Source organism: Callospermophilus lateralis, chromosome 6 (assembly GCF_048772815.1).
Source record: "Callospermophilus lateralis isolate mCalLat2 chromosome 6, mCalLat2.hap1, whole genome shotgun sequence".
NCBI lineage: Eukaryota > Metazoa > Chordata > Mammalia > Rodentia > Sciuridae > Callospermophilus > Callospermophilus lateralis.
This window is the reverse complement of record NC_135310.1, coordinates 151694000-151710042: the sequence shown is the minus strand read 5'-3', so window position 1 is coordinate 151710042 and position 16043 is coordinate 151694000. Positions and strand designations below refer to the sequence as shown.

The window sequence follows — 16043 nt, the reverse complement described above, 5'->3', positions numbered from 1 at the left end:
GCCCCGGGACCCCGCCCCTTCCACGTGCACCTCCAGCTGCCTGATGGGGCAGCCCGTGTTCTGCCAGACTTGCCTTGCCGTGATGGCAGCTTCCCGGGCACAAAGCCAGCGGGCTGTGGGCTGAAACCTGGAACTCTGGGCCAGAACAACTATTTCCTCCTTTTAAGTTGTCCATGTCAGAGGTTTTGTCACATAGCAGAAAGCTGACACGTCTGCAGGTCTGCCACAGACAGGAGGGCTCCGGGGTCCACGTGCTGTCTCTGGGTCACCAGGTGGCCCGAGTGCTCACAGAGCGCAGTCAACAGGCACAGGGCCACCCACCAGATCCTGACACTGAACGCCTGCTGAGCTTCTTCCAGAGCTCAAAGGGAGACATGCTGCCCTACCCACAGCTGTCCCTAAGGGCCTGCCCCTGCAGAAGCCTTGGCGAAGGAAGTCTACCCCCAAAACACGAGAGGGTCTGGAGGCTGTGGCAGAGTCCTAAGAGGCAATACCCAGCACCCACCGAGAGCACCTGCTTTCACACATGCTCCCTATAGGATTCGTGGGGGGCAAGCCCGTGCGCATCCCAGCCAGAGCCCTACCTGCTCTCAGAAGAAACATAAACATGACCCTCTAACTGGGCTGGAAAAGGGCCCAGGTGGTCGATAAAGAAAGTAATGAAGCTCAAGGGGAAAATGAGGAGCAGAACGGAAAAACGGTCTGAGGCTGATGACGAGGTTGATCCTTGAAACCATCCAGACTCAAGCTGGATCCAAACCCCTAAACCTCCGGTGCTCAGCACTAGGGGCTTCAAGGGGGAAGTCCACCTGGTGGGGCTACTCCAGTCAACTGCCTGGACTCAGACGAACGGACGGACACACATACAGACACACACGACCAAGGGAGGACACAGAGAAGGTCACACATGCAGGCCAAGGAGATGCCTCAGCAGAGGCCACCCTGCCCACACCCTCATCTCAGCGGCCCAGTGCAGGGAGCTATTACGCAACAAATTTCTGGCCTTTAAACCAAACAGCATTCTCACTGCTTCCCTGGGCCCTGCTCTGCCCAGGCAGGCCACAGTCCAGCAGGGGAGGCCTGCACGCCCAGCATGAGCCCCTGCCCTAGGCCCACAATACCCACCTTCTTCCTGCTGCAGGCACCCAGGCTGGGAAAGGGGGGCTCTGGGCTGCACCCCACAGGGATGAGCCCAGGCGCAGCAGGGGTGAGCCTGGGTGGCCGAAGGAGTGAGCCTGGGTGGTCCCAGGATGAGCCCGGGGGGCCACAGGGGTGAGCCAGGACAGCCTGCAGGGGTGAGCCAGGACAGCCTGCAGGGGTGAGCCCGGGTGGAGGGGAGAGGCACGGCGCAGGCCCCAGGCCCCTGACCTCACCTATGAGCGGGAGCTCGTCCATGGTGATGCCCTGAGATCTGAGGTGCTTCTTGATGCAGGCCAGCCGCTGCACGTTGGGGCCCCAGCGCCGGCCCAGCTTGTGGATGTGCTGGATCTGCGTGACGAAGCGCATCTCGTCGTTGAGCTTGCACTCGGGCCGCCAGTCGGGCGGCGGGATCACCCTGCACATGCCGTACTTCTCCACCTGAGCGCGGACCGACTCGATGTAGATGAGCGGGTCGTGGAACTCCTTGGCCGAGGGCCTGAGCACGGGGATCTCGTCCATGGCCGCCCAGCCGGTCCTGGCGCCCTTCTCGGGCTTGCCGGGCGGCTCGTGCGGCTTGTGCGCGGGCTCGGGTTGCGAGGTAGAACGGGGGTCACAGGGGGCGGCGCCGTCCGCCTTGTCCGCCTTGTCCGCCTTGCCGTGTGCTTGTCTGCCCGGCGCGCTCCTGCCGGCCGCCGCCCGCTTCGGCCGGCTTCTCTCCGAACTCCGCTCGGGCACGTCCTTCTTCACGTGTCCGTTCAGCAGGGGCTTCTCGGCCGGGGCGGCCGCGGCCTTCCTGCTGGGGGCTTCGGCGGGGCCGGCCGCCCCCTTCATCTTCTTGGGGGGCGACTGCGGCTTCTCCGCCTGGTGTGCCTCTTCCAGTCTCCTCTTGGAATTCCGCAGCCCCTCCCTCAGCTGCCGCCCCCCCACCTCCTTAGTGCATGACTTTGGGTTCAACCTGCCACTGACCTTGAGGCCGTTGACGGCAGGCCCGGTGGACCTGGACGCCCCCCCGAGGGATAGCACCTGTTTGCGGGTTTTTGCATTGCTACTTTCGGTTTTCCCTGAGATTGTGTGGTGGACAGCTGAACTGGGCTTGTGGTGATTGGGTTTGGTTTCCTTGACCAGTTCTCTCTTGGCTTTGGTGTACGTAACAGTCCCCTTGGTCACCGTGGCAGTGTACTTCACAGTTTTGGATGGTGAAGGTCTGACTTCGCGAATCTTTTTGGCACTGGTTGCACCTGCACCCAGAGATGACATTCGAGTGACTCCGTTTACCTTAGAAACCTAGGGAGCAGCAGAAGCAGAGGGGGAAAGCAGCATCAGTACCTGCACCCAGACGTGGACCAGCCCACCACGAAGGACCACTGGTGACGGCACACAGCCTGCCACCGTTACTAAGAAGGGACGTGGGTACACCAGTGAGCTGGAGCAGAGCACACTCAAAATCCTCAGTGACACCGACATTCGGCTCAGGATCTTATGCTGCCCAAAAATGCGCAGCTTGGCCCAGGCTGGAGCTCTTCCTGGGCCCTGGTTGTGATTTCCTGCTCAGGAGGCTCTTTCTGACTTCTGGTGTTCATGAGGACCTTCCACACACCTCAAAATCACCTACGCTGGGTATATAAGGGTCAATGGCACCAAGATCGTGCCTACTGGGGAAACTCTGAAGCATACAAATGCACTTCCCTGTTCCAAGAAAGCTGTTTGCCACACTCTGCTCCACACAACAGCACGCACGGCCACAGAATTTAAAACTATGTGGCTAAAAACAGAACAGACGTGACGTGGCAGGGAAAGAGCAGCAACACTGGTGGGCTTGGCCTGGACACACAGCCGAGCCAGAGGTGTGGCTAGAAACCCCAGCAGCCGCCTGCCTATCACCATCTTTGAGAACGGCCTGATAAAGGGCCTGGAGGACCAGGGTGGGCGCTGAGCTCCCTGGAGACAGCACACACCCAGCCCTCTTGTGCACACACAGTTCCTACTTCCTCACCCTTGTTGGGCTCCCACGGCCCGTTCTAAGTAAACTGGGTGAACAGAGGCACGTCTCAGTGTTGTCGTCAGGGTGGCTCCTGTACAGAGGACCAGGAAGTGGGTGTCGGACTCCAGATACCCTTCAAAGAGCAGGGTCCAGAGCAGGGCTGTGCCAGGCTTGCAGGTGTTGGATAGACCTCTGCACCACGAAATCTTGTTACCACACTGAAGGAGACAGCCCTCTTCTTCTACAGCCAGAGTTTAAAATTGAGGACAGCAGGGTTTCAGAACCACTGCCATCTCCAAAACGAGGCAGCCTAAAAACCACACAGCAACTGTCACACAGCAGAAACCACAGGAGCACCCAAAGGAAGGGCCAGGGCCTGGGAGCCTGTACATCCTGGCTGGGAGGCCACTAGGTACAGGCACAGCTCCCTGATAGCTCAGTGTCCCCAAAGCAGCTACCTCCTTCATAACATCAGTAGAAATTTAAAGAACAGAAGAAGGAAAGAAGCAAGTGAGCCCCAAGGGCAGGGACCCCCACACACTTGGCCCAGCCCTCTGCACACCACCGTTCATCTGCAGGGACAGCTCGGCATCCCTCAGATTTGACCTCAAAGCCAGGCCAAGGCCCTTGGGCCCATCCACTCTGGCTTTGGGGCCACCTGGGCTTCCGGCCAGCTACATTTCAGGGAAGTAAGGTCTTGCGTGATGGGATCCTGTGTGTGTTATGTCACTACAGTAGCAGCAGCATGGCATCTGACACACCTCCATAAAACTACTACATTGTATAGGGCTGGGGCTCAGTGGCAGAGTGCTTGCCTAGCATGTGTGAGGCACCTGGTTCCATCCTTAGCACCGCATAAAAGCAAATAAAGGCATTCTCTCCATCAACAACTATAAAAAAAATTAAAAAGCAAAACAAAAATACTAATTGTAGGTCAAGGCTATGGCTCAGAGGTAGAGCACTTGTCTACCGTATGTGAGGCACTGGGTTTGATCCTCAGCCCCACATAAAATAAAGATATCGTGTCATGTACAACTAAAAGTTGTGTTGTTTGAGGTATGAGGATTTCAGTCTAACAAAATAGCCTTGTCATGGGACCAGCACACAAGGGAGGCCAGGGGCCGGGGCTGTACATCCTGTGGCAGCCTTCTTCCACAATGCAACGCCCAGGAAAGAACATGTCTTCACCTCCTGCAGCTTGCGTTTAGAGCAGGGTCCTCCAATGTGTTACAACAAGCCACAGCTTCCAGCCCCGGTTCTGGCATGGTCCTGGGCTCCCACTCCCAGCCCAGCTCTGCAGAAAAGCAAGGTGTCTGCAGCTTGTTCTCCCTGACTTGAAATCATACACAGGTCACCTACATCTCAGAGGTGACCCCAAGCATGTACCAGGAGGGTGCCGGGTCAACAGGCAGCTGAGGGGTTTTCAAGCTAGATTCCACTGGCCTAGTCCCTGCCTCCTCCCAGAGAAATAACAGATTCTTCTTGCAGTAAGGCCATCACGGGGAAGGCACTAAGCACTCCTTCCAGGCTCTCCCCCCGGCACCTCCTTTTCCTCTTGGTGGTGCGGGGATCAACTCAAAACACTGCACATGCTAGGTGAGCGCTCTACTGCTGACCCACACTTCCAGATCTCTGTCCTTTTTTATTTTGACAGGGTCTTCCTAAAGCTGCCCAGGCTGGCCTCCAACTTTCAATCCTCCTGCCTCCACCAGCCTCCTGAGTTGCTGGGATTACAGATGCATGCCATCTCATCCAGCTTGATTAATTTATTAGAAATTCCTTTTTCAAAACCATGCCCAGGCTACAGCGTGATCATGTGCTTCTTGTAAGAGTATAAAAAGCACTGTGCTTAACGCTTCACTCCACCTTACAACCCAGATGCAATGCTGAATGTCAACTTAGCAGCCTGGCACAAGAAAGGAAAACCGCACGTTTCCGGACAGAAGATGGGAAACGACTGTGATGTTTCTGATGAACCAAAAGAACCTTCCTCTGGGTTCAGTCAGGGACACTGTGGTCAAGCTCTGGATCACCACTAGAGGGAGCCCACAAGCCAGAGGCCTCTGCCATCCTTCCTCCAGGAGGACAGGCGCTGCCTGGAGCTCTAGATAAGGGACAGCTGCAGGGTGAAGCAGTCCACTTGGACCCCAAGGCCAAAACCCAGAGGTTCCACCCTCAACAGAACTAGGCAGAGCAGTAAGAGGGGGAGAAAAGACTGCTGTAGGAGGGACCTACAGCAGCCAGGCCACCAAGGGAACGCCCAGGGTAGAGGACAGGGGCCTGGATGTCCTCACAACTCGGGGAACTTAACCAAATAAGAAATACACCTGCCAGAAACGTGCACTGCAAACTGCAGGCACAACCATGAGAAGGGGACGAAGACCTGGAACATGTTTTTATAACCAAGGCAACTTTCTAATTCCCTGCGTGTTCAAATAGTATTTTCCGGAACTTATTCCCAATCCTATTTTCCTGAATTCATCTTCCAAAAGTTCTGGCCCAGAGTCAGACAAAGCCAGGCCTTTTCTGCAACCCCTGCACACTGCCACATGAACCGCCTCCTGGTGACTCAGCAGGGGTTATCGTCCGGCCTGCTGCCTCTGTGAGCCCAGCTTCCTTCTCTGTGTTACAGCCACAGGCGTCCATGTCCCTGCTCAGAGTACACGGCTTCCACTTGCGCAAACACCTTCCCACAACCCTCTTGGCACTAGAATGTCAGAACCTGCTCTGAGGAGGCGCTCTCAGGTATGTCCACCCTCAACCAGTAGCTTCTGCCACTACGTCTACGCTGAGGCATTATTTCAGGAAAACAAAAGGCGTTAGCCAGCCAGCCACACACACAGCTGGCTAAGGGATGGGGTTGTGGCTCGGCTGGCAGAGCGCTTGCCTGGCAAACGTGAGGCCCTGGGTATCTATCCTAGGTACCACGTAAAAATAAAGGCATCTGTCCATCTACTAGAAAAAAATATTTTAAAAAAAAAAGGTATCCCTAGGCGGTGTGGTGGTGCACACCTGTAATCCCAGCAACTCAGGAGGATGAGGCAGGAGGATCACAACTTCCGAGATCAGCCTCAGCAACTTTGAGAGACCCTAAGCAATTTACTGAGACCCCATCTCAAAATGGGCTGGGGATGTAGCTCAGTGGTTAAATGCCCCTGGGTTAAGTCCCTAGTACCAAAATAATAAAAACAAAATATCCCATCATCCCACCTACATAAATTCCGAAAATCAAATTTACCTTTTGCCTTTAGGCTGACATTTTTTAAAAAGATCTAAAATTAAAGATGAGAGATGAGAGGTCAAGGTCTGGTCATTTGCATCACTGTGCTGTTATTGACCTTATTTCAAGAGTACTTAACTAAAAGATCTGATGGTTTCAAAATCATCCTTTCACTTCTCACAACGTCCCTGTGAAAGGAGATGGCATGATGGGATCAAAATGAACAATGAGGCGCAGGAAGGTTCAAGTCTCAGTCAAGGTCAGGTCACAATAACATTGGAACTAGGAGCCCTAGGTCATCCTGTCTGGGTTGATTAGCCCAGAGAGAGGGGGGAGGAGGGAGGAGTGGGGGGAGGAGGGAGGAGTGGGGGCCACCAGGAGCACTACCTACAGAGGGCCTCCCCGACCAAGGAAGCCAGCCAAGGCGAGGGGGCTTCTCCAGGGAAGAGCCTGCCCTGGAAGGGGCACCCAGGACCCCTCCTCCACGGCCTGAAGCAGAAGAGGTCACCTGTGCATGCCAATGAAGCAGGTGACAAAGGCCATCCTAGGTGTGATGGTACTCCTTGCTCGCCTCTGGTTACAAAGAGAAACCCAGAACTACAGGGCGAGTGCTCAGAGCTAAAGATGCTGAGAGGACAGACGGAATCCAGGCTATCAACCACACACAGGGACAGAGGAGGAAGGGGACACGCCTGTGCACAGCAGGGAGATCACACTCTGGGAACCAATGGTCGCCAATGCTTCCCTTGCCAAGGCCCCCAGTCCTTCACTCCTGCCTCTGGGCAGGGAGGGAAAAGACCAATGCTCCCCTGGACACAACGCCCTGGCTTACTGTGGCCCACTATGCGCTCTGGTGTGAGAATCCAACAGAGGTGGACTCGGGAAGAATGTCTGATGCTGTTGCCTCCCAAAAAGCAGTCAGGCGCAGTGGCCCAATGCCTGCAATCCTAGTGCCTCGGGAGACCAAAACAGGAGGGTCAGCCTTGACAACTCAGCAACACCCGTCTCAAAACAACAAGGGCTACAGCTGTGGCTTTGTGGTAGGGTGCCCCTAGGGTCCATTCCCAGTACCCCCCAAAAGAGGGAGGAAAAACAAAAATCCCAGTGGCACAGACAGAAGATGCTGCAAACCTACCCCCCATCTGGGGTTCTAGGGAACAGGACACACCGAGCTTCAGTGGTGTATCACCATCTCTTTTGGTCGCCTTTAATTCTGCTCTCTTCACAAGCAAAGAATCATCTGGAAGCGAGTTATACCCAGTTCCTGTCAGGCCACATGGTGAAGGTGGGGTGAAGGGGATCCAGAAACCAGGTGGGGTGTTCCCCTGCACCTCGCACTTCAGAGAACTGAACACATGGATTTGGGAGGCCAACTCTACCATCACTCTTGGCTGCTGTCCCTAGGAAAATAGCGAGGTTTATGTTCTGAAAAATCACAGCTACTACTATTGGATGATACTATAAAATCATGTAACTTTTTTAAATTATTTGTACCAGGGATTGATCTCGGGGATGCTCTGCCACATTCCCAGCCCTTTGTATTTTTTATTTTGTGACAGATGCCTAGGGCCTTGCTAAGTTGCTGAGCCTGGCCTAGAACTTCCAATCCTCCCATCCCAGCGTCCAATCCCACTGGGATTACAGGAGTGTGCCACCCTGCCTGGCCTCACTTGCTTAATCTTAAATAGCATTACAAAATATTATGAAGCGGGTTACCTATAGAGTATTGAGAACATAAAGGACAATTCTTGCTCCTAAGAAGTGGTGCTGCGTGCATGAATATAGACATCTACCTGCTTACGTATGAACGCGCTCACACATTCCTATTCAGACAGAAATAATAACCAAGATTGGGGGAAGAATACTCCAAAGAATTCTACTAGTTTCCAACCACAGTGACCATCTCTCTCTTTTAGTCACTCTAGAATATTCCCATTTTAGATGTCTCATCTGTCCCTTCCCCACCTTGTTCTGACTCAATCTTTTGGATTACAGGGTCTAGTTTATTCCAGGGAAAACTAACTCTGCTAGAATCCCCAGCAAGGACACCTCATCAAGGAGCCCAGCTTTGTGGCCTTTAACCCACACTGCAGACAGCAACACCAGGGGTCACGGAATGCCATGGTGCCTCAGGGAAATGGCTTTATGCCCTTCCTAGCCATCTCCCAGGGCCTCAGAAATCACTGTCCTGGGACACAAACATTTTCCTAACAGTAGCTCCTGCCTGGGCAGCTCAGGGCCTGCATCTACAGCGACTCTGCAGTGAGGGGCAAATGGGGGTTCTGAGCCTTGGGCAGCTGTACTCCACCGGCCCAGCCACACAGACCCGAGCAGGACTTAATGCCTTGGGTTCAGCAGAAGCCACATGGCCACAGCCCAGCCCATGCAGGCCCCACAGACCCCTCACGGCTTCTGCTCAGGGAACTCCTGCGAGATGTGAGCCTGTCCTGTCAAACAGCAGAAAAGCAGCAAATCTTCCCCACAAGACCACCCCCGGCCTGCTTCAAAGCCCAAGCCACTGCTCTCAGCCTGACGAGCACATTCCTGGCTCCTGAGTCGCTCACTCACTGGGCACCCAGGGCGGGGAGGAAGATGGAGAATGGAGCTCATTTCCACCTCCCAGACTCAGAAATCCCAGGCTCCATCACAGGGGCTCCCAGGCAGAGTATGACTCCAGGGTAAAGGGGCGCTCTGTGCACCGCATCCTCCCGGGGGCCTCTGGCAGGCGGTTTGCTTTTTACCTGGAGAGTGACATGGGGAGCTGGGCTCCAGCACATGCGCGGGCACCCTGGGCAGGGTGTTACCTGCTTCCGTAAGTCCTGAGCCGGCCGATGTGGAGAGGGGTGGTGGCTGGCAGCGAGCCCCTTGGCCGAGGAAGCTGAGGCGGGGGCGGCCACAGGCGGCGCAGGAGCTGGCTCCCTTCGGCCATGGCTGTCCGCCCTGGAGTCACTGTGCTTCTCCTTCCCGGGAGTGGCCTCCTTGCTTTTGTGTTTCTGAACAGGTTCCTTCTCCCGCGACGACCTGCTGGAACCATTGAAAACTGGAAGAGGAAGGAGGAAGATGGCGGTCAGCACCTGGAGCAGAGAGCCACCACCCACCAGCTCTCTTCCCCAAAAGTCCAGTGTCCAGACCTCCTCAAGAGGACATGCGTGACACAAGACCCCTCAACAAGACGGGAAACTAAAGAAAAACTCCAGATCGCGTCCAAGGATTACTGGCTCTGGCTGAAAGGATGGGGGAAATCCAGTCCTAAGATGACCCTGCCAAAACCGCAGCTCCCCTCAGCAGTCACGTCACACCTTTAAGGGACAGAAACTAAACTGGAGAAAATAGCACAGATGTCCCTCGACCACGGTGGGGCTACGTCATGATAAGATGGACACACACCCCCAGCTGACCCACGACACCCCAGCTTAGCAGGCTGTTGGCCTCAGGGACACAGGGCTGAGCGTGACCTGCGTCTCCTGAGAGGATCAAACCTCATGCTGCTACCCAGGGAAAAGAACCAGATTCGAATTCAATGAACAGTTTCTCCTGAACACGTCCTCCTCCCGTAACTTCGTAAAATGGAGACAGCAGAGCCAAACCTTAAAGTTGGGACCTTCCAAGAACATGACCGCCCTGATTGTCAACTTATACGACACCCGGAATAAAAAAACGCATTTTCAGGTTTAAACTCTCATACCCATCAGCCACACCGGAACCCCGCCCAGGTGGCAGGGGGCTGAGCCAGGCCCACAAGTTGCTCAGCACTCACCCCCCATCAGGTGAGGCCTGGCACCCGAGAACACTGAGCAGCAGGACAGCACAGAGGGACAAGGCCAGCTCCCTGCCGGGCCCTGCTCCTGGTCCGGCCTCCCCAGGCAGCTTCCTGCGTACCGTGGATCCTGCCCCCGGGAGAGGACCGTGATGCGGCCCAGCAGGTTTTTCTTTCCATCTCCTGCTGGGACTGGCAAATCCAAAAAGAGTGTCCCAGGTCCAGCCCTTCCCGGCATGCTTCTCTGGAACCACTGCTGCCCTCCTCTCCAGGCAGCCTGGCCGGGTACCCTCTCCTTGAGCTGCTCTAGGTGGAGCAGTGCAAGGCCGGTGCGGCAAGCTCTTCAGCTGCCCCTGAAATCTGTCAAGGGAGCCTTCAAGGGTCAGGTGTCCACTGGCCCATCTAGCACCCAAGTGACTGAAGGTCTCCCGCTCCGTCCAGGGCTCGTGGGGCTTCAGGGAGAATGTGCTACCTGAGCAGCAGGAGGCACAGAAACACTCCCTGAGGAAGCGCTTCCGCTTGCTTGGAAAGGCAACAGTGAACGCTCCCTCCTCCTAGCGGCCAGCAGGCACCAGACACCACACCAGACACCAGGGGCCCTCTCCCCTTTAAGGGTCACTTCTCACACCACCTTCTACACCCCGCCTCCTCCAACGCTTGCTCTTACACCAGTCTGAACACAGTCTTTCAATTGTGTTTCTGCCTTAAAGGGTGCAAATATTTTCTTCATTGGTCCTTTGCTTCTTTCCTGGGATACTAAATCTGCTTAAAAATCTTTTTTAAATACTTTTAAGGTTCACATATTATGGTAAACTATTATTATTATTATTATTATTATTATTATTAAAGATTTCCCAAAATGCAATACAATTGCTCAGATGAAATAGTTTCTTTGGTGTAATAATGAAAGTGGCAGACAGACCCCAGGACAGCGACACTCCAGGCAACCTGTTTCTCCTTCACCCCAAGGGTACTGCTGACCAATCTGCTGGCGTTCTTTGCTTTTATGCTTAAAGTCCATAAATTAACTGAAGTCCCAGATTAACTAAAAAATAATCTACAAGAATTTTATACATTTGGAGCATATGACATGATGTTTTAGGGGATGTGTGCACGTACATTTAAAAAATGAACTCATTAAATCAAACTCATCTAATAATACCTCGCACGCTTATTTTGTGACAGATCAAGCAACTCTAGGGTACTTGAATTAACTACAGTCACCGACAGATCTCCCAAAAGCAATCCTGTCCAATTTTGACCAACATCTCTCCATCCCCAGCTCTTTAGCCAAGAGGCAAAATATCTAAATTTTCCTTCTGGTTATTTTCTGACTCAGTTGCTTGACTCTTGAGCCCACATGGCACTATTCTGGGTGTGGTCTGCAACACAGACCTACAGTTTCAATACCTACACTGGGTGTGAATCTTGATCCAATTTTTAACCAGTGATTAAAAATTCAGAACAGGCTTTCAGCACCAGAGTCGAGACCAGGCTCAGCGACATGTGGGCACGCTCCTCTGGTGCACGGGGTGCCCTGGACAGCCTGCCACAGAAAGTGGAGCACTGCGCACGGCTGCACTCCTTTCTCCTGGTAAGTCACAGCCGTTGTCAGAAACCATCGATCATGCCCACGCTGGCAGCATCTGTGCCTGCTCAAGACAAATTAAAAGCAACATCCGTACGAATTCATACTTCAGTGTGATTAAAAATCAAACAAGAACACGGACCCAGGCCATTCCGGACTGCTCACCGATTTCCTAAAGCAGTGATGCCGATCCTTTGAGAATAGCACAGAGTAGAACAAAGTTTTTATCTCAAATATTCTGAACATGTTTTTTTTCATTCCCACTAGAGATATTCATTGTTTCATGCTGCTATTAACTGCTAGTTCCAAAGCTATCCCACCCCCAAGGTTTAAAAAAATATTCTGTGGTCTGAACCCCCTCCAAACAATTGGGAAGGTTACCAGGTAGTCAAGTTACTGGTGCTCAGTTTTCTCATCTGTGGAATGGGGAAACCACAGAGCACATGCCTGGGGTTCAGCAGGTACGCAACACTTGGAGACCCTGGGGGTTAAAAGGGTTACTGCACTATCACATTATGATCAGCTCTTTTTTCTCCTACCCCTCCCCCATTTAGATAGAGTATGGCCTGAGCAAGATCCATCACACCCTCCCGCTGTTAGGGTCACCAAGCCTGCCACACAGACCATATGCCGCATGTCCCCAACTCAGCTGCCAGGCCCTCAATGGGATCTGGAAAAGGCCCAGCAGAGCCACCACTCAGCCCCAGCTACAAGACCATGCCCATTCCCTGCTGCTGTAGTGAACTTTTTGCTGCTGTGACTAAAAGGACAACCAGCACAACTGTAGAGGAGGACGAGATTATTTGGGGGCTTCCGGTTTCAGGGCCTTAGTCCACAGATAGGGACTAAGACCCACCAGGGCTCGGGTTGACAGATGTTCCATTGTTTTCAGACCACCCCTCCTGCCTTTAGTTACCACTCAACTAACCCCTAGTTCACTGATAGAGTTCAGGCTCTCACAACCCAAACTCTCTTCTGAACCTTCTTGCATCGTCTCACACCTGAGCTTTTGGAAGCCACCTTACATCCAAACCATAAAACCTGGCCAAGAAAAAACGAATCACAAACACCCAACACACACCACCATCATGATCAGGAGCATGTGGTCGGATCAAGAGCTCTCAAGTAGGGTTGCAGATACCTGGGGTGTTAAAGACTTGCAGGAGACGCACCAGGGAACCTAAGACCTTAGGTACTGATGTCACTAGATTGACATGGGCACTGATGATGCAGAACAAAGGGGAGGTGAGCCAAGCCGAAATGCAAAAGAAAACCACAAGGAGGCCTGGGGATGGGGCTCAGTGGTAGGGCGCTTGCCTAGAATGTGTGAGGCACTGGGTTGGATTCTCAGCACCACATGTAAATAAGCAAAATAAAGATCCCTTGACAACGAAAAACATTTAGAAAAAGATTAAAATGAAAAAAAAAAAAAAAAAAAACCACAAGGAGCTCACACCACTAGGATGGGTTAATTATCAAAGAAGGGTCATTCCAGGTTTTTGAGAAGACATGGAAGAACTGCAACCTTCCTGCACTGCTGCTCCCTGCTAATTTTCCCCAAAAGGCCATTTGTGTTAGCATATCATGGGTTTGTGTCATTTTCAAATGAATATTTTAAAATGTTTTCAGTTTCAGTTTCAATATGCTAAATTTTGGGTTTTTTTTAATCATTTTTAAGATTGCAAGGGGGTCCCGAGACCAAATGCCTAAAGCCATGCTAGACCTGGCTTCCCACTTTCCAGCCTCTTAATTCTCTGGGGCTCAGATTCTGTGGCAAAGGTCACTTGCTAACTACTCGACATCGGTCTAGTTACCTGCACAAACCTTGGTGACCAACATGTAAATTGGAGATGACAGCTGTATCCATCTCTCTCCGATCTCAAGAAAACCATAAGGAGGCACAGGCCTGGGACTGGGGGTGCCGGCAGTTTGCTCCCCGCATTACTCCTGAGTGTCAGGAGCCACACACTCCCTCCCAAGCAGATCATGGAGGGCAGCCAGTTCTGAACTGTGGTCTTGCAGCAGCTGCTCCATCAGCACTATCTGTGCCTGAAGAGAGACTCGGGACCCTCTGTCCAGTCCAATGCCTGGGAGGACTCTCCACTCCCACCAGGCTCCTCCCCAGGAGGCTCTGAGGAGCTGGGTCCTGCTAGGCGAGCTAAGGAAGCCCACATGCTGCTCTCAGACTGCACAGGTGGGTGCTGCTGAAAAGGGGCAGGGAGGATTTTTAAATATGCAAAACTTAAAAGCCAAGTCAAACTAACTTTGATTTGCAAACAAAGAGATGGTTTTCAAATGAATTCACTTTCTGTAACCATCTTGCGATTTTATAGCAGCAATCTACCCCAATAGCAAACACAGCCAAAAAGTCAAATCATGTGTTAAATGGGAAGGAAGCAGGGGAGGGAGGAGTGGGTACAGGCGATAGAGCCCAAGACAAGGTATATTTTGTACTCAACAGCTCATTAATTTTAAGTGTCGTGGGAACCTGCCAGTTTTGCCCCTCCAAGTAATTATCTTTTGTCTTAATTTGTAAGATTTTCCAAGAAAGGGAGAGAAGGGGTAGAGGACTCCCACCCTCAAAAAAGAAAATCACTCTCACAGGGGAGACTAAAGCCTGTGAACAGGAGACAGAAAGACTTCAATGTACAGAAGTTCTCCACACACTGTCCCCAATTAACAGGAATAATTGGACTAGCTTCAGCATTCATCACAGCGAGCCACATTAGGAACGGTATTGTACTCAGATACAAACAGCTTTACGTTAATGAACAGGGACAGATATATTGATTTGTATACACATACTCTGAAAAGTTAAATGGCCTATAGACAAGTGTTTTCACACCATAGCAAGCAAAATCTTTAAACCTAAAGCTGGTATTGTGATTGAGGGTCTCTTCGTCCCTGAGAACATAAGATTTGCTCCCAATGAGGAATGGCAAAAGAAGTCACTTCAGAAGCATCTTTGCATGCCTTTGAAAGGTGGGCAGCGACACTTGCTGCCGGTCCTCGGCCAGGCTGGCATGGAGCTCTGCTCAGGCACCAGGACCTGAAAGGCTGCCCAGGTGAGGCCCCCAGGCCATCTCTGGAAAGGGTCTCTGAAGCCCCAGCTAGAGACCTCGACATCTGGCTCCCCAACACATCTGCCTGCAGTCCTCTCAGGGACAAACCAGCTGCCTCTCACCCCCACAACCGGGGAAGCGTTTCACATCAAATTTACCAAATGTTTTGGGTCTGTCAAGAGAAAGGAGTTATCATGATTCTTTTAAAAGCTCTTGCTGTGGGGCTGGGGTAGCGTGCTCACATAGCATGCATGAGGCACTGGGTTTGAACCTCAGAACCACATAAGTGTAAAAATAAAGATATTGTGTCCACCTAAAACCAAGTAAATATATTTAAAAAATAAAAATAAAAGCTCTTGCCGTGATCGCAAAGACCCACATGGAGTGGGGTTCCTTTCAGGAAGAGCCCACAAAGCTGGAAACCACCTGTGGTCCCAGAGCTCCTCCCACACCCTCAGGCCTCTGTCCTGCGGATTACCTCCAATAAAGCAAGGCTTGATTACCTCTAATAAAGCAAGGCTTGAGGCCAGCAGGGGAGGCAGTCCCCTGACCAAAGCTGGGTGTCCTGGGAACACTCCTGTCCGGCCCGAGCAGCCCCGATTCCAAGGCCCCCTTCCCCAAAGGGGCAACAGGGAGCTGGGGAATCACATGTTGGAGGGGGAACAAAAGACAAGAAGGAAAGACTCCAAGACCGGACTGAAGAAACTCCCCAGGGAAGAGACATTCTCCTGGTGCCGACTCCTGGGCCAGAAGAGGCAGGTGGGCAGTGCAGGCACACCTGCAGAAAGGAGCCACAGCACGGCTGGCGCCTGCCAGGTGTGTGATAGAGGAAACGTCAGCCATCACAGGGTCCCCCCTCCGGCAAGACAGGCTCCATCCCCTGGCTGGCGTGGTGGCCTGTTACTGTACGGAAACCGCACTTGGTCTCTGGAGCCTGTTCAACTTGACGTCACTACTGTCTGAAAACAATGGAACGTCTGCCAACCTGAGCCAGCAGTAGAGAAGGATCTGGCTGCAGCACCCACGTGGAAAACCAAGAAGCTCCACTACCCTCCCAGCTAGGAAACAGCTCACTCACAGGGAGCCAGCTTCAAGTGGAATCCACCAGACTGGACCCACGGCAGCCTCCAAGCACGGGATACCAGCACCCTCATCAACCCAGCACCCTCATCAACGTGGTTTGCAGTGTGTGACCATAAAGCTCTGAAATTTTTACCCAATTAAACCTCTTTAAAAAAAAAGTGCAATCCTTCAAGCCAACTGCATTTTCTTCCTTTTTTAAAGAATTGCTTTTC

The 16043-nt window shown here is 52.6% G+C and overlaps 1 protein-coding gene across 1 annotated transcript in view; it reads right to left on the bottom strand.

Moving 5' to 3' along the window:
• Positions 1-16043, bottom strand: part of Jarid2 (jumonji and AT-rich interaction domain containing 2) — a 224755-nt gene that overhangs the window by 20978 nt on the left and 187734 nt on the right. Inside the window, exons 6-7 of the mRNA XM_076859226.1 lie at positions 9146-9381; positions 1374-2424 (exon numbers count right to left, since the gene is read on the bottom strand). Of these exons, the coding sequence (XP_076715341.1) occupies positions 1374-2424; positions 9146-9381 (1287 nt within the window). The remainder of the gene's footprint in view (positions 1-1373; positions 2425-9145; positions 9382-16043) is intronic.